Below are 17,105 nucleotides of genomic sequence, written 5' to 3' on the forward strand. Positions count from 1 at the left end.
GCAATATTGCCTTTGCCCAGGGCTCTCTAATTTCCACCACTAGGGCTTCTCGGCAAAGACACTATTTCCAGTCATGGTGAGCACACAGCACTCCCTTGCAGGCATGCATAGAGCAAAGACTCCAACCAGTAGTGCTGAATGCTGATGGCCACGTGATGAGACAGGGCAATCAAAATTCTCCGTCTCATTGGAGAACAGCTGTTCTCCCCTATATATATCTCCTGAGCCTGCCCTCTATTTTGACCGGTCTCAGCAAGTGATGGGCAGCTATGACGTGGACGACCTACTCGGCTTCTAGATATTCTGCCTATCGACTCTGTTCTGTTGGCCCAATCGGGATATTGGGACGGGCCGGTTTAATATATCGACTCTGCTCTCTTGGTGCTGTCGTCGACACAGCCCGCTCAGACTATGCTGGCTGGAGAAGCCCTTCCAGCCTGACTAGCCCGTCTACCAACCTGAATCAACGGAGTCGGAAGGCGGAAATACACGCGCAACCCCAACCCATTCCATCAACTTATCCTTTAGCCTATATTTCGGCAGATTATGATGGGAGCGAGACACTGCTAAGTATCTTTGGGCACATGGACAGACGCATCTGCGCTATACCAATGACCGGCTATTTGACGTAGTCGACTTTTCAACCAATGCGGTCTCTTTGTTCCACGGGACCATGGACAACATGGAACTACCTGTTAGTCACACGATCTGATCCTGGAAACCTAGACGGCGGGGTGACGGGCTCTGGCAATCCAGGGTACCGCCCGAGGAGCTGAGCAAATCCTTAGTACAGCTGCGCCGAATTTGATGCACAGACGTCTCTGGATCTTCAGTCTCTTTGTGGGTGCGTCAATCCCAGTGGTGCTGTTGATGAGGCCTGTGATCCTCCACCCAGTCCGCCGCGGGCCCGGTGGCGCTGGCGGCTACGAGTATTCTAATGACAAAGTCACTCGTGTCGTCCAATTGGGTTGCGGAACATCGTCAGAGCTAGGCGCATACGATGAGGACAGCGGTGAGAACGCACCTCGGGCGGTTCCCTAGGGGTCAGTCGGTGCTGACGAACACGTCACCACTCCTGTAACCACCCATGATGGATAAGACCCGACGTCGCCAGTGTCGACAAAGGTATGGCTATCATTGAGCCTTTCAAAGACTTGTCTAAGGGTCGATACTTTTGGTACTACGAGTCGTACATAGCATCTATAAGGAGAGAGGGGGGGGGGGGGAAGAGGAGGAAGAGGAGGAAGAGGAGGAAGAGGAGGAAGAGGAGGAAGAGGAGGAAGAGCAGGAAGAGGAGGAAGAAGAGGAAGAAGAGGAAGAGGGAGAGCGAGTGGATGTTAACTAGCGTTTGGGTGCGAGATCTTCAGCAACGTTCAAGATAGACGACATCATCGCCAGCTGCACGGTATTTTTGTCTTCCTTTTGTAACTCTTTTCTAGAGTCAACATCGATGAGAGGAGAGGAGGCTGGGGAGACAATAACATTATGATTCTGTACAGTCTTCTTACACTTATCGAGTTCAGGAATCTCGTGTCCTCAATCTGATTTTTCCCCTTGAAAAGTTAACTAGGGATAGAAGAAGATGAAGGGTTGTTAATTAATCAACACATGACATTTTGCGGCTTGTCCAGAGAAGCTAGGGAATTGATTTGGCTCGAGAAAGGTAGAATTCTGTGGAGCCCTCACCAAACTTAACAGGCCAAAAGAAAAAGTGAGATATGATAGCGGTGATGAACTTGGAAACGTCCGAGCGAGCCTATCTTTCTTCATTTCTGACCAGACGCCAAGCGTTGGATATCGACACCTGACCCCTCCATCACACAATTGACTGGTTCGCTTGTCATACAGTATTTTGCCCCAGGCCTTATTTCCGGGGGGGACGGGAAGGGAATAGGCCGAACTGCAGGCGGGTGGTGGGTGGGTTGCATTGCAATTAGGCCTTGACTATCTTCGTTGTTCCCTCTGTCGTAATTACACAGGCATGACAGGCTCCCTGGTCCACTCGGGCGCAGGTCTGTCTGTCTGTCTCTTCCACCCATTAATTTCTTCCCTGGTGCAAGCAGAAAAAAGAGATCTGATGGCCTCATGGACTCGAAATCAGATAGGTAGAGACGGGAGACTTGGGCCGATACAGGTACTGTACATGATTGTATCGTACCACGAGACCATGATGTGAAAGCCCGAGACCAAAAGAGAAAGAGGTTCGCTAAAGGCAGGCCAAGATAAGTGGCGTATCTTTGTGCACACTTGGCAATCTTTGGGGGTTTCGTATTGGACCAAGCAAACACCGAAAATACTAACCGCCTCAACACATCGGTCAGCATCTTCCTGTGGCACAGCTTACCTACATGTACCATGATTCATCATTGCCATGCAAGCGAGAACTAATGATGTATTTGTGCGAAGAAACATGACCCCTTTTTTGGAAGGAGGGTTACTGTATCATCAGAACATCAGAACTGCCCTTGGTCTTCCAAACTTTGTCGTCATCAACCGATCTCGCGACCAACCCTGTCAACCTGTCACTGTCCGTGCCAGGTGCTTTGCTGGCTCGCTAGCTGGGCGGGCTGTTCGGTTCGGTAATAGTGGGAGGCGAGCAACGCCCTATCCCCGTTGCCTTTTCACTTTTAAAATAGTGGCTGTCTCGGCACCCTCCGACGAGTGGTTACGCGTAATGTGGATCAAGGATAGAAGGCTGAGCCTCTTGATTGGCCCAGGCAGGCTCGGATGGTCTCCACCCCGTCGGATTCTCAACGCTGCGTCGCCTTCTACTTGGTTTGGGTCGTGGATCGTCCATATCTTTACCGGATTCCTGCTCCACTGATGGAGGGTGGGATGGGATACTTCAGATCAGGGGAAAAGGGGAGAAGAAAGATTGCGATTCGTGAGTCCCCAGTTTTATGCGCCGAAGTCATCGCCTTTTCCAAGAGGTACCAAGACAAGAAGAGGAGACGAAGGAAAAGGGGGGGAGGGTCCTGTCAGTTTTTTTTTTTGGGGATCGTCACTTTGTGCTTGCGTTTTTTAATCTTTCGCTCTCTTTCCTTTTGGTTTCGATGCTGCAAGTATGTAAAGTAGTAGGCCAAAGAACTACTTACTTCACATCCCAACAACGCCCCCCTCCCGAACAATGTATTCCGAAGGCGGTTGGCAGCCCTCCGCCGGTGCTCGGAGATACCTGCGCATCCTTAACTCGACAGCCTTTCGCATCACAGTGGTGCTGGCGGCTGTAGCAGGGCTTTGGATGGGCGCGTCAGAGCTGTGGGCAAACGTCCTGAGCCGTCTTCACCTGCACCGCCATCTGTCGTGGTACGGCCTTGGGTTGTACGGTCTTGCGCCGTCGACACACCTCGAGTCCTTTGAGCCGCGCGTTCCGTATCTCGACTTCCCGCGGTGGGATGCGCGGTGCAGCCAGGATTATGTCTTTTTTGGGTGGCGCGGCCACGAGGTCGACGAGCCCGGCGCCGTGATTCTCGACGCACAGGGCGAGCTTGTCTGGCGCAACACAGACGAGTCGCAGACTGACCAGAACGATGTGCGCCCGCAGGTGTACCGCGGCGAGAGGTTCCTGACGTACCAGATGGACGGTGCGGATGGAAACCAGTCAGAAGGGTACTGGTACATGCTGGACGAGTCGTATAATATTCGCTACCGGGTGCGACCCAATGGATTTCCTCATGCCGACATGCACGAGTTCCAGATCACAGAAGACGATACTGCGCTGATCATCACGACGATTCCTATCCCTTACGACCTCAGAAACGTCGGCGGTCCGGAGCACGGCTGGGTCGAGGACTGTTATTTCCAGGAACTCGACATCGAGACGGGCGAGGTGCTGTTCCAGTGGTCCTCGGTCGACCACTTCCCCATCAATACGACCATGGAAGTCCAGAACAACTGCTTGATCGATCCCAGGGCCAGGTTCGCCGGCTGCGGCGACGACGAGGACTCTGCCTTTGACTATTTCCACCTCAACAGCGTGGAGAAGGACGCCTCGGGCAACTATCTCATCTCGGCGCGCAACACCTGGGGCATCAGCTACATCGACGGCACGACGGGCGAGGTGCTCTGGACCCTGGGCGCGGGCCGGGTCAACGACTTCGAGGACCTCTCGGACGGGCTGGCGACCGATTTCGCATGGCAGCACCACGCGCGCTGGGTCGACGAGGACAAGACCATCCTCTCCTTCTTCGACAACCACTACCACCGCATCGGCGACCCCTACGGCCCCAGCGGCGGGCGCGTCGTCGAACTCAACCTGCACAACAGGACCGCCCGCCTCCGCCACCTGCTCGAGCACCCCAACCACATCAAGCCCGAGTCCCAGGGCAACACCCAACACCTCGACAACGGAAACTACATGGTCGGCTGGGGCAGCAGCGGCGCCTTCACCGAGTTTGCCCCCGACGGCGAGGTCCTGTGTGACGGGCGGTTTGGTGCAGAGGCTGCGTTCGAGTTCTCTCCTGTCAGCTCGTATCGTGTGTTTCGAGGAGAGTGGACGGGCATGCCCAGCTATCCGCCCAGCGTCGCCGTCGTGGGCAACAAGGTCTATGTCAGCTGGAACGGGGCGACCGAGGTCGAGAGGTGGCAGGTCGAGGCCCTCGATGAGAGCGAGAAGACGGTCGATGTGCTCGCCCAAGCGTTTAAAGACGGCTTCGAGACCGTCATCGACCTGCCCAAGGCCGCTGCCAACAGTATGATCCGTGTTGTGGCGCTCAGTGAGGGCGGTGAGCGCCTGGGGACCACTGATTTCCTCGAGGTGCCTGCGTGGAGCGTGGGCGGACTAGCGCCGTTGTTTGTCATGATCATCAGCCTGATTGGTGTGTTTCTGGTCGCCGTGTGTGGCGCTATTGTGTGGTGGACGTGTGCCCGGCGCCGGAGGGGACAGAAGGCAGAAGGCTATGAGAGGCTGGATGAGGGTGAGGAGTGGAAGGATGAGGCCAGCATGGAGCTGCAGGAGAGCCTGGGCAGTGAGGAGAATCTGACCAGTCCAGCCAACAGAGGGGCCCATCATCAACTACATCAGCAGGGTGATGCTGTATCATGACACAGGCCCAACTAAGCCTTGTTTCAATGAATTACATAATTAAAGCGATTAGACTGAATCAAGACATCAATGACTTGATAGTTTGCACATAGCAGTGCCTCAATGACACCTTCATGGTATATGATCTTGATAGTATTGGTGTTATATTGCACTCTCCGTGGCTTCAAAGTAAGTGTCATGAGGCCTGTGCTGATCTTGGTCTCATCCTAGCACAAACATGAGTTGAATCGATGCATATTTGAACAATAATGTGTCCTAGCTTTGGATCTTGTGTACTTACTTGGTCTTGAACTAGTTAAACGACCAAAGCAAGGGGAGATGCATGTTAATTCAACAGCTGACTATATGTGAGGCAATTAATCAATCTATGCAGAAACGTTACAAATTAGTGAAGTCAAGCTTGAACACTATGTTTACACTGACCTTTCCTTGTAAACTCGATACATTCTACCCACATGCAAATATAAACCTGGTATGTAATACAAGTCAAATCAACCAATGTGACTGGCTAATAGGCTGGACTCTGCATACTACGTCAAGTTTACAAGTCATAAAGCAGTGAGCTAGGGCAGTGTAGTGTCTTCAGCCCTCCAGAAGCTAAGCCTAGTTGTGCAACAAGTTCTTGTAGTAATAGTCATCAATGTAATTAACATGTGATCACAACAAGACTCATAGCAGAATCGTACAAGTATATAAAGTCATTGCAACGCTTCGGCACACAATGTCAGAACACAGTAGAACATACTTTTATTTGAGAGGGTCCCAATCATCTCTTCAGAGACTCCTTTATGGCCCTCAGGATGTGTTGGAGCTCCGTGGCCTCACGATCGACATTGCGCAGAGGAAAACCAAACCTCGAGCGACGAGGGACCACCGTCCAAGCGATGGTGTCCAACATTACAAAAACTTTAGAGCAGTCTGTGGGCGGAGAGGAAGGGAGCAGTGACGTGGACAAACGAATACAAGAGATTTTAGACACCATCACCGTGGGGAAGAAGGAGCTGATCCAGCATCGAAGAAAGACTCGCTAGCGAGGATCGCTTGATGGGACAATGTCGTCGAACGGAGCTACCGCGCCACATTTGGGGTTCCGCTGTACAAGCCCACACGTCCATGCGAGGACCGACTCTTCACGAGGAGCACCCTGGCTTCGAACAATAATAAGATTGAGGAGGACTGGGCAGATCAGAGTGATGATGGTGATATCCATGAGAGCTGCCAATCGTATCCGAGACAGTCTCAGGATGATATCAGCTAGCAGTATAACGTCATGCCACAGGCCTGCGAGGCTGAGGAGCCAACACCTGAGCTCAACATCCAGAGTTCTACGAGAAAGAGGAACTGGCCACAGACAGCCAAGAGAGCACACCATGATAAATGAATTATAAGAGAGGGTGAGCAGATCGTGGTGTTTCAACATCGATCCAATAACTTTATCAACCAGTCATTGGGCTTCTTTCGGGCTGGCCTTGTGACACTTGGAAGACTGATGATGAGATTTTGGTACGTTTTGAGGAGGGCACATTATCATGCCGGGCACGGCAATCCGGGGTTGATCAGTGTATATCATCCTCGACCAAGCCTCAGCTCAATCTGATATGCCTGAATCCAACAACAACCCATCCAAGACATTGTTGGCCCATAGTATTTGAAAAATACAATATTGCAAGGTAACAGTAGTATGTTGATAAAACTCTTGATATGCAAACCACAGCTGAACACTCCTCATCAATGCTGTGACGGTGAAGAGGGTTGATAAAGAGCGTGAGTGAATGAGGACATTCGCACTGAAGGGCTGCTATCCACAGACTCACGATGGAGGACTCTCCGGTACTTAAGTAAGCAGACAAACAAGCTGCCGTTTGGGTGAAGAAAATGCAAGTATTAGAGTATACATGAAATATGAATTGAATCCACACTTGTGGACTTAGGGCCCGGAACTAAAATGTTCGAAACGGTGTGAAGATTCAGGTAATCAGTAGCCCGTCCACGGAGATGCAGCCTGTCACATGTCCAACCAATGCCTCTACCCTGTAAGGTTTCCGTCATCTTAAGGGCCCGCCAGCCTAATCGAAGTCGGAGATGCATGCAAAACTATTACATTATAGTATACCTCAGTTGACCTGAAAGAACACCAGTCGAATCTCATGATGAACGCACGTGGCTTTTGTTACAATTACATTTGCCAACAACGACCTTGCCTTGGTATAATACTTTGGGATCATGATGTTGTCACTGCTTGCTGCAGTGGAGTCTGGATTTAAACTTTTCCTTGGCCTCCGGACCGTTGAGAAAGACGGTGCGCGATTATCGAGGTTTGATTCGTCCACCGCGAGTCAGACCATGCCGAGACATACAGAGGGGAATATTGAAGATTCATACTAGAGAAGACCGAAAGAGAACGCCCCGACAAAGAAAAGACGGCAAGGCTTCAGCATTGTCGCCTGAATCATCGCTTGAGCCTCAAATTACTAGTTGATCAATAGGCTCCCTCTTCATCTTCACCACCAGGTTTCACACTGTTCGCCAACTGCCCAATCATGGGCGCACTCCGAGCCTGGAAAGGCAGGTCGCATGACAGGCCAGGCGGCCCCCCAGCCAGCCGTCGATGCAACGCTATCATGCTCCTTTCAGGTACCGATCCGCTGCAGGGCCCACCTGAGAGATTTGGTCTCGAGACGGAGGGGCACGCCACAGAGCTAGCGACACCTCATGATTGGCGCTGACGGTAATTGGAGGTCGCAAGCCGCACAAGAGGGGCGCGCCTGTAGGGGGTTTGGTCCACTGCATCCCGGGCATGTGGCCGTCGCAGCTGAGAGGAGACCAACAGTAGTAAAAGCCACAATCCGGCATGGCGGCCTGCCAATGGATGGAGTTGCCATTGTGATCTTCAATCGGCCGAAAGGCATTTATTCAAATATCGTAGAGGTCCCCCACGATGTGATCTGGGGTAGGAGGAAGTTTAGAAGAGGAGAGGAAGGGGATCTCTTTTTGTCTGTCCGCTCCTTTTTTTTTATTTTTTATTTTTATTTAGACGGTTGACTGTTGCGTTTACTCTCAACTGTCGTGTCACTCCTTGATCCTTTTGGGACCCCTTCAACCTCCTCCACACACTCCTTTTCCCTCAGTAACACCTCCCATACCCCAAAGTCGATATGGGTCTCCACTCGTTCCTCAAAACAGCATCTGTTGCTGCGCTGGCAGTCGGTGGCAGCGAGGCGGCCAAAATTATCCAGGCCAACGACGACGGTTGGGCAGAACTGTATCTGCGTTCATTTCATTATGCCTTGATTGCAGATGGCCATGACGCCGTCGTCTCGTCTCCGGCGAGTGACGAGTCTGCCAAGAGTACGTGACCCCAAAACGGCCGGAGAGAGGACTTATATGTCGTCTGATATTATATGTACATCTGTTCATATATATGTATACACACATATATATGTCGATGTTTATTATATGTCTACATAGAAGAACATAAAGATGAGAAACTTCAGGCTAACACTGTTCTCTTTACACACACAGGCTCACTCAACCTACCTCCCACAGACCGCATACTGGCATGTGAATACGACAGCTGTCCAGCAGGCACCTTGACGCCGACGGGCACCAACGCCAGCGACACACGCCTGAACTGGGTCAACTCGTACCCGGCCACGTCGATGGAGTACGGCATCAACGAGTTCGGCCCGGGCATCTGGGGCAACGGCACTGTGCCCGACCTCGCCGTGTCGGGTCCCAACGTGGGCTCCAACCTCGGCTTCATCCAGGTCGAGTTCTCGGGCACCGTGGGCGCCGCGTGTTATGCCGTCGACCAGGGCATACCTGGCATTGCCTTCAGCGGCCTCACGACGGGCAACCTGCCCTGGAACACGACGCCTGTGCCCCTGCGGAGCACGCTGTATGCCGAGCTGGCCCTGAGCGTGACCAACACCATCCTCGAGGCCGGTGCGCCGTATTTGCCCGACGGCGTCTTCCTGAACGTCAACATGGCCGAGGTCGAGGGCAACTGCACGGCTGCCAGTGACTTTGAGTACATCCTCACGCGCATCAACACGCCCTCTGCACTTTCGACGGCGGATATCGAGACTTGTGGCGACACCTGGCTGCCGACTGAGACCAGTGTTATGGACACCGGGGGTTGCTACGTGACCATCAGCGTGGGCACGTGCAGTGACAAGACGGATGGAAGCGCCACAGAGCAGCAGACTGTTCTTGATAAGCTGGGCAACCTTGTGACCTGCCTGGCGTCATGAGTAATCACCGCTGTGCCCCTCTGGTCCATGCCATTGTTCATAGCGCCGTAATTTTTATTCATAATGAAAGCTAGCACTGATGTCTTGACATACATATGAATCTGCATGCATGTATCTTTTAGTTACTTTGGCTGGATCTACTTGCCTGAATCCCTATTACCAGCCTGTTCTTCTCTGTAGCTAGACTGCTCCTCCTTCTCCTCCTCCTCCTCCTCCTCGTCATCGTCGTCGTCGTCGTCGTCGTCTCTCTCCCTAGCGAGTGCCTGCTCCGTCCTGCTCATGATCTCAGCCAGCATCATCAGCTCCTCGAGCGAATTTCTCAACTTGTCATCCCTGACCTGCCGCCATCGTTTTGATTAAGATCTGTGCTTGGAGCCATGACAAGTCGGGGTGACAGTGTGCACACCTGCCTGCTTCCTGGTCTGAGGCTGCACTTTCTGTGGATGTCGGGCTCGAGTTATGCTCTGATCTCGGAAGCGAAACTATATCTTCGTCTCCTTCGGACTCATCGATGAGAGTCCACTCTGTATCGCTCTCGGCAGCAGACCTGGTAGAATCAGAACAAGACATTATTATAGCAAGTTTTGGCTGTAAGGCTATGTGCAGTAGAGATTGCTTTGCTCGAATTAGACCAGGCTCAAAGCTGGCTGCGCAGTTGATTTATAGTATTTTGAGAAAACAATTGTTTGTCCATCTGTTGGTTGCACAATTTAGGCAAACTTCCTTACAGCAAGCTCTCTACGCAGTCATCTTGTTACGCTATCTTACTCATTACCAATTTTGCCGAAGGCTGGCTATCGTAGACAGTCGCCAGTCACAATGACAATTCAAGCGACACGATACTTACAGAGAAATATCGTGCAGAAGTCATGATGAACTGAATTTGCCAGTGCCACGAAGTATCCCGTCTTTATTCCCCTTCCCCTTTTTTATCATGCATGAACAGTCATTTGTGTCGTCATCGGACGTTTATGCCGAAGTATCGGGGGATGGTGGGACGGGTTCCCCTTGCTTGTCAAATTGTTCCCGTCGACTTCTTGAAACAAATATTAATAGCGCCAAACACTGCATACCTGTCCTTCTACAGACTCAGCCTCCTCTTTACCCCTTTGCAATCCAAGAATGCCGTACTCTTGTGTCGTACATAAAGCACATAGTACATGCTCATTCTATGGCGCCACAACGTTCGTGATTGAACTTCATCCTGCCCTGCAGCAGACAGAATATTCGCATCATGTGTTTATATTTCGTTACTCACTCTGACAGATCATTCTCATGTCTCCAGGAGAGTCAGCTGTACATAGTATTTCCCATCGACCTCCCGGATGATCATCCCGCGGATGATCCACCCGATCGGGAATATAATGGGTCTCACATATCCTTTTCTCACATCCCCACAAGCAGGGGTGAGCACAAAAAGCCCTTCCCTTCAACCTCGCGTCCGTCTCATCTCGCTGTCGTCGGAAGAATGGTTGGTGGATCGTAAAAACCCCGGTCACGTACCCGCCCCAGCTGCCGAAACGGCGAGAGAGTACGTTGGCCATGCGCCCGTGTTGGGCCATTATGCATCATAGGGAAATGGATTTCGTAAATTTGTAACCACTGCCGGGCGGGCTGTTTAAGGATCAGGGTCCGAAAAGACCAAATACGGTTGAGGGAAAACTTGGGAAAGGGGCTTCCATGTTGTTTATGGACGATTATACATAAGACGAATGTTTCTTCTAGTTTGTTTCAATGATTTTGTTTGTGATCGTCCATCCTCCAGTTTTTCTCTCCGTTCCTTTCACCGAGCATCAGGTCTCGCTTTCGTTGACATATTTCCAACCACCAAACAGCTTGCTGTACACACTGTATATATACAATTTTTCTCTCTCCACATACACACATAAACAACACTCTTCTTTCAAAATGGTTGCCATTCTTTCCCTCATCCTGGCCGGCTCTGCCATTGTCAGTGCCTCGGCCGTCGTCCCACAACAGCGCGAGTCGCTCCACAAGCGTCTGACCTCCAGCTCCACTGGCACCAGCGGAGGTTACTACTACTCGTTCTGGACCGAGGAGGACACCGGCGTGGACTATGAGAATGGAGACGACGGCGAGTACACTGTGACCTGGGAGTCGAGCAGCATCGACTTTGTCGCCGGTAAGGGCTGGGAGGAAGGATCTGACAGGTAAGAAAGTCTCTTTCTTTTTCATCTGTAGACAAAAAGAAAGTCAATACTGACGATAACTCTTCCAGGTCCATCTCCTTCGAGGCCGACTTCAGCCCCGACGGCAATGCCTACCTCTCCGTGTACGGCTGGACCACCAGCCCGCTGGTCGAGTACTACATCCTCGAGAACTACGGCGACTACGACCCATCGGCCCAGCTGACCTACGTGGGCACGCTGGACTCAGATGGCTCCACGTACGACGTGTACCAGACGACCCGCACGGATGCCGCCTCCATCGAGGGCGACGGCGAGACCTTCAGCCAGTACTGGAGCATCCGCCAGGACCTGCGCAGCAGCGGCACCGTCACCACCGCCAACCACTTTGATGCGTGGGCGTCGCTGGGCCTGACCCTTGGCTCTTTCACCGAGGGCGCGTACCAGATTGTGGCGACGGAGGGATATGAGAGCTCTGGCACCAGCACCGTCACCGTCACCAGCTCGTAGATCGATGGATCGCAGCGGAGGGAAGGAAGTGAGGGGTATCAGTTTGGTTTGGAGTACTGAGCGCCGTAGCTGCAATTAGGTGTTTTAATATCAAGTGATTGGCGTCTTTTGATGGGGCCGTTGCTGCTTGTGGACCATTATTCTCGACTCGTCTGAATCGCCGTAATATGTGAAATTCTCAGTCGTGGAGGTTTTCAACAGGATAAGCCAAAGATCATTTAAACTCCGGCTAGACTCTACGTCCCCGACATCACAACTGGCGGTGGTCGTAGTTGTATGATGTCTACCAATTGCTAGGTTTGCATTCTTTTTTTTTTTCTTTGCATTTCTCCTTTGGAGAAAAAAAATCAGAGTAAGATCAAGAAAAATATAAATTAAAAAACTACTAGTGCCTGTCAATTCATTGTTGCAGGTTATGTCATATTGTTGCTCATCCAGATCCAATTCAACTCGTCGTATAAGGGTGTCCTCAGTATCAGTGTTGACTTGCAAATCAAGTTTCGCAAGACACTGAGAAAGCCCTATTCCGATGAGGCCTTTTGATTTCAAAAGTTGACCAGGCCTAGTCTGGTAGGGAGTGTTGGCGATCCATCCAAGACTTATCTGCCTACGGGCCTCCGGAGCCGGTTCTCGGCTTTCCAATGATTATCCTCGGCAGACCTCAACAGCATGTGTTTGCATTTAGAGTAAGAGAGAGAGTATCAGCCTTGGTACTGACCTTCCTCTCTCACCTAATATACGATTATCAGACAGACAATGCTAACAAGGCTACTCTATCGACCTCGTACCCTTCCAAAACCACTCACCCACTTGCTTCACATCCACTCAGCAACCATATCGACCATGACTTCCACGCCCGACCCCATCGTCGAGCAGCTCAAGAACTTCACGACCTGCGACGTCTCCAACGCCCTGATCAAGCTCAAATACCGCAACGGCGGCTTCCTCTCCGGCCTAACCCTGTGGTCCCCAGACCGACAGGCCGGCGACACCCGCATCGTCGGCCCCGCCTACACTGTCCAGTACGCGCCGCTCTCAGACCCAGCCCCGAAACTCGCAGGCGCGCACTACATCGACGGCGTCCCCGCCGGAGCAGTCGTCTTCGTGTCGTGCCCTGCGCGCACCCCAAATGCCATCTACGGCGGCCTGATGACGGCGCGCGCTCGTGGCCGCGGGGCGGTGGGGAGCGTGATTGATGGGCGGTTTCGCGATCTGCAGGAGCAGCGGGCGATGGGGTATCCTGTGTTTGGGCGGGACGTGGGCACTGCGCCGCCGCAGGAGCTGCTCAAGGTGGTGGGCGTGGGTGTTCCTGTCAGGTTGGCGACGGATGAGCAGGAGATGGAGGTGCGGCCCGGGGATTATCTCGTAGGCGACCTGAACGGCGTAGTGGTGCTTCCGAGGGAGCTGGCCGAGGAGGCGCTGCCGCTGATGAAGGCGTCGGTCGAGGCGGATGATCAGATGATGGAGGCGATTGTCAAGGGGATGAGTTTTGATGAGGCGAGCAAGAAGTTTAGGGGGTGAGGATGGTAGGTGGTAGCTTGATGCTAGGAACAAGACCAATAAAGGTTTGCTTTTCACTGAGGTTGGGTAGTATTTTGTTGTCTTTTGACGGTGGCCGGGAGACCACGCAACAGTTTACCCTTTCCTGAGAACATTTTCATGACTTTAGTCTTCCTCTCCGAAAGGCATACTTGGAAGTCTCTTGTTCTACGAAATTGTATTCAGCTCGATGTGATCAAATTGTTGGATCAGTATAGGAACAGGCTGACAAACGTGTTGAAGGGATCATACGTGATCATTCGGATCGCGTGTTTTATACGCTTCTTCTACTCATGATTTAATGTATGGCCTTGGTGAATCTCGCTACTCTGTCTATCAATATAGTTCATTTTCTCAATGTTGCACGCTCTTTGCTCGGAGACAACTAATCCTTTTATCATTGCATCCTTTTATTGTTGAAGTTATGTGGTGATGAGTTATGGGTATTTCCCTGAATTAAGTGAACTGGCAATCAAAGGAAATCTCCTGACAGAGGCTTCCACAAACTATAATAAAGTAGGCTTCACTTTATACCAACAACCAGTAGGGTTGTGAAAACCGTCCATTTTCATCCATGTCTCTTGTTTTCCATTCCTCTTTTTTTTTTAGCTTGTCTTTTCTAGAGGGGATCGCGCTAACCTTACCATGCTGCTCTAGGGTCCACCTGCCTCTCGGTCCTCTCGGCTCGACGTCATGGTTCATGATTGAATCCTGGCCCAGATTCCCCTTCTAGTTTCGAGACAGACTTCTTTTTCTTCTGTTGGTAAGACGTATTTCGTTGCTGCTGGTGTTGTCTATTGAAATCCTCCAATCATACAAGTGCACGCTCGCCTTCTTCAAGAGCAATCTAGACACATACAAGCCTCGCCTAGCTTACGACACCATGGCAGACAAGTCAAAACCAACCGAAGAGCGTCCACGATACGTTTTCTTCTTTACCGGGCCAACAGCATGTGGGAAGTCAACGATAGCAAAATACGTAGCCGATAGGCTGCACTTGACCTTCCTAGAAGGTGACGATGTACGCACTTCTCATCTTTTCTCTCTCCTGTCATGGCTCGTCGGGAAAACAAAGGAGACCAAGAGTCTTATCCTCCACCACGAGCCACCTCCACTTACTCACTTTTCTCGTGATTCAGTTCCACCCCCGCGCCAACATCGAAAAGATGCACCGCGGCGAGCCTCTCACGGACGACGACCGCAAGGGCTGGCTCTTCGCCCTCCGCGACCACGAGACCTACCACCCGACCGGCGCAGGAGAGGACAAGAAGACCCTGCACCTGGCCATCACCTGCTCGGCGCTGAAACGACAATACCGCGACGTGCTGCGCCAGGGGTCGGCGCAGAGCCCAAACCTGCGAGTGCGGTTTGTGTACCTGGACGCGCCGGAGGAGGTTCTGATGGACAGGGCGAGGCGGCGGAAGGGCCACTTTGCCGGGGAAAATCTGGTGCACTCGCAGTTTCTGAGCCTGGAGAGGCCTGGGGTGGAGGAGGAGGATGTGGTCCTGGTGAATGTGGATCGGCCGCTGGAGGATGGAGAAAAGGAGGCGGTGGAGAGGGTGAGGGAGATATTGGAGAGGGAAGATTCTGGGTAGAAGTTACACAAGCTGTGACTCTTTCTCCTTCTTTTTTTGTTTTCCTCTTTGCATTATCCTTGTTATTATGGTCGTCGTGACACTTTTTGCCCCCCTTCCCTTTGAATTATTCTTCATTCGTGGAGAATGGGTTGCATATAACTTAGGCAGGAAGTGGAGAATGATAGACAAACTACAGTATAGACTGGTTTTTATACATATTTGACTTCTTGCTCTCATGAATTTATTGTAATAGAAGTGAACGATTCACTGTCTTGTCTTGCTAGCAATACTATTCTGGCCTGTGTTTGACTTCGGCGCCGGAAGTGGATACTTGGCCGAGTGCCTCGGCTCACCTTCGTCCTTCCCTGACCGTGGCCTAGACTCAAACTCCAATGTCCTCTCTTCGTTCCTTATAGTGATCCTTCTTTCTCCTCCTCCTTCAATATCATTTGCCATCTTCACGCACTCCTCATCCACCACACAAAAATGTCCAACCAGTCCCTCTCCATAGTCCTGGCCGAGCGGCCCAAGGGCCCAGTCATCCCAGGCCAAACCTTCCACCAGAAACAAACCCCCATCCCTGCCCCCTCCACCCTCAAGGACGGCCAGATTCTCCTCGAGACGCTCTATCTCTCCCTCGATCCTGCCATGCGCAGCTGGCTAGATGATGCCCGCTCCTACGTGCCCCCAGTCCAGCTCGGCGCCGTCATGCGCGGCTCCGTCATCGGGCGTGTGCTCGCCTCCAAGTCCGACCGCGCCAAGGCCGGCGACTATGTCGTCGCCATGACTGGGTGGCAAGAGGTTGCCGTCGCTGGCCCAAAGGAGTTCGAGACGGTGTCGGAGATTATGGGTGGCAGCGCTGGCAAGGAGGAGCAGCTGGGCAAGGGTGTGGGCCTGACGGATCTCCAGGGCGTGCTGGGCTTGACGGGCTTGACGGCGTATTTCGGCATGACCACCATCGGAAAGCCCAAGGCGGGCGAGACGGTGGTGATCAGCGGCGCAGCTGGGGCGACAGGGTCGGTGGCGGGGCAGATGGCCAAGATTGCGGGTGCCAAGGTGATTGGGATTGCGGGGAGCGAGGACAAGTGCAGGTGGCTGGAGAGGGAGGTCGGCTTTGATGTGTGCTTGAACTATCGAGACCCGGAGTTTAAGAAGAAGTTCAAGGAGGCCACACCGAAGTACATTGATGTGTACTGGGACAATGGTTAGTTGCTCTGCCTCCTAGATGGTCTGGAGTTCGGATCGCTGTATGTGTGTGTGTGCTTTTGTGTGTTCACCTGGCTGACTCTTTTTTCTTTCTTTTCCTTCTTTCCCTTGCTCCAGTGGGCGGTGATATCCTCGACATGGCGCTGGCGAGGGCGGCAAAGGATGCACGATTCGTCATGTGTGGTGCTATCAGCCAGTACAACTCGCCTGATCCCAAGGGTCCAAGGGCAAGCACACCTTCTTTTCTTTGCTGCCTTTTCTGTTTGACTTTTACGTTCTCTCTTGGCTGTTTTCCCCAGAGTGGCTAATCACTGAGGACTCTCTGTCTTGTTTATCTTTCTAGCAAATTTCCAAGGTCATCACGCAGCGCATCCGCATGGAGGGTTTCATCGTCTTCGACCACGCCAAGCAGTACCCGGTGGCCCGCAGGCAGCTCGCGCAGTGGCTGGCCGAGGGCAAGATCAAGAGACAGGAGACTATCGTCAAGGGCGGGCTGAAGGTTGCCGAGAAGTCGCTGGTGGACCTATTCAAGGGTGGAAACACAGGTGAGCAGTTTCTTTCTATTCGTTTTACCCCTCTATATTCCTCGTTCTTGATTTAAAGTGGTTGGGCTTACTTTTGAATAGGAAAACTTCTCGTAGAGGTCAAGTCTCCGGAGACGACAAGCAAACTGTAATGCTGCGATGACATGTCGAGAGGGAGGCGGTCTATTTTCCAGTATAAGAGTGCTATACTTTTAGCCTCGAAAGGCCCATAACCAACCACAAGGGACTGTTTTCTGGGCCTCACATGACAGGCCCAACATGCGAATGTAGCACACCTTAGGCAC

The 17,105-nt window shown here is 52.1% G+C and overlaps 7 protein-coding genes across 7 annotated transcripts; 6 read left to right on the forward strand and 1 right to left on the reverse strand.

The window, feature by feature from the left end:
• Positions 1–3,241: 3,241 nt before the first annotated feature.
• On the forward strand, positions 3,242–4,971 carry M406DRAFT_347100 (uncharacterized protein; the record flags this gene model as incomplete). Its single annotated transcript, XM_040922253.1, has 2 exons — positions 3,242–4,756; positions 4,960–4,971. 2 exons carry the CDS (start codon positions 3,242–3,244, stop codon positions 4,969–4,971), a joined length of 1,527 nt encoding a protein of 508 aa, XP_040774302.1.
• Positions 4,972–8,011: 3,040 nt separating this feature from the next.
• M406DRAFT_357023 (sure-like protein) lies at positions 8,012–9,419 on the forward strand. Its single transcript, XM_040923578.1, has 2 exons — positions 8,012–8,392; positions 8,567–9,419. The coding sequence occupies exons 1-2, from the start codon at positions 8,200–8,202 to the stop codon at positions 9,295–9,297; spliced, it is 924 nt and encodes a 307-aa protein (XP_040774303.1). The 5' UTR covers positions 8,012–8,199; the 3' UTR covers positions 9,298–9,419.
• A 15-nt stretch (positions 9,420–9,434) lies between these two features.
• Positions 9,435–10,168, reverse strand: M406DRAFT_73961 (uncharacterized protein; the record flags this gene model as incomplete). Its single annotated transcript, XM_040925678.1, has 4 exons — positions 9,435–9,630; positions 9,704–9,844; positions 10,066–10,091; positions 10,145–10,168. 4 exons carry the CDS (start codon positions 10,166–10,168, stop codon positions 9,435–9,437), a joined length of 387 nt encoding a protein of 128 aa, XP_040774304.1.
• Positions 10,169–11,205: 1,037 nt separating this feature from the next.
• M406DRAFT_19334 (family 11 glycoside hydrolase) lies at positions 11,206–11,945 on the forward strand (the record flags this gene model as incomplete). Its single annotated transcript, XM_040915438.1, has 2 exons — positions 11,206–11,468; positions 11,537–11,945. Coding segments are annotated over 2 exons (672 nt in total), but the record flags the coding sequence as incomplete, so codon positions are not given.
• Positions 11,946–12,797: 852 nt separating this feature from the next.
• On the forward strand, positions 12,798–13,475 carry M406DRAFT_331870 (RraA-like protein; the record flags this gene model as incomplete). The annotated part of the gene is made up of 1 exon (XM_040920678.1): positions 12,798–13,475. The coding sequence occupies one exon, from the start codon at positions 12,798–12,800 to the stop codon at positions 13,473–13,475; it is 678 nt and encodes a 225-aa protein (XP_040774306.1).
• An 810-nt stretch (positions 13,476–14,285) lies between these two features.
• On the forward strand, positions 14,286–15,088 carry M406DRAFT_94350 (uncharacterized protein; the record flags this gene model as incomplete). Its single annotated transcript, XM_040926274.1, has 2 exons — positions 14,286–14,514; positions 14,633–15,088. Exons 1-2 carry the CDS (start codon positions 14,377–14,379, stop codon positions 15,086–15,088), a joined length of 594 nt encoding a protein of 197 aa, XP_040774307.1. The 5' UTR covers positions 14,286–14,376.
• A 468-nt stretch (positions 15,089–15,556) lies between these two features.
• On the forward strand, positions 15,557–16,952 carry M406DRAFT_340944 (NAD(P)-binding protein; the record flags this gene model as incomplete). Its single annotated transcript, XM_040921605.1, has 4 exons — positions 15,557–16,274; positions 16,394–16,503; positions 16,620–16,821; positions 16,903–16,952. 4 exons carry the CDS (start codon positions 15,557–15,559, stop codon positions 16,950–16,952), a joined length of 1,080 nt encoding a protein of 359 aa, XP_040774308.1.
• Between the last annotated feature and the right edge of the window lie 153 nt (positions 16,953–17,105).

Source organism: Cryphonectria parasitica (assembly GCF_011745365.1).
Source record: "Cryphonectria parasitica EP155 unplaced genomic scaffold M406scaffold_6, whole genome shotgun sequence".
NCBI classification, from domain to species: domain Eukaryota; kingdom Fungi; phylum Ascomycota; class Sordariomycetes; order Diaporthales; family Cryphonectriaceae; genus Cryphonectria; species Cryphonectria parasitica.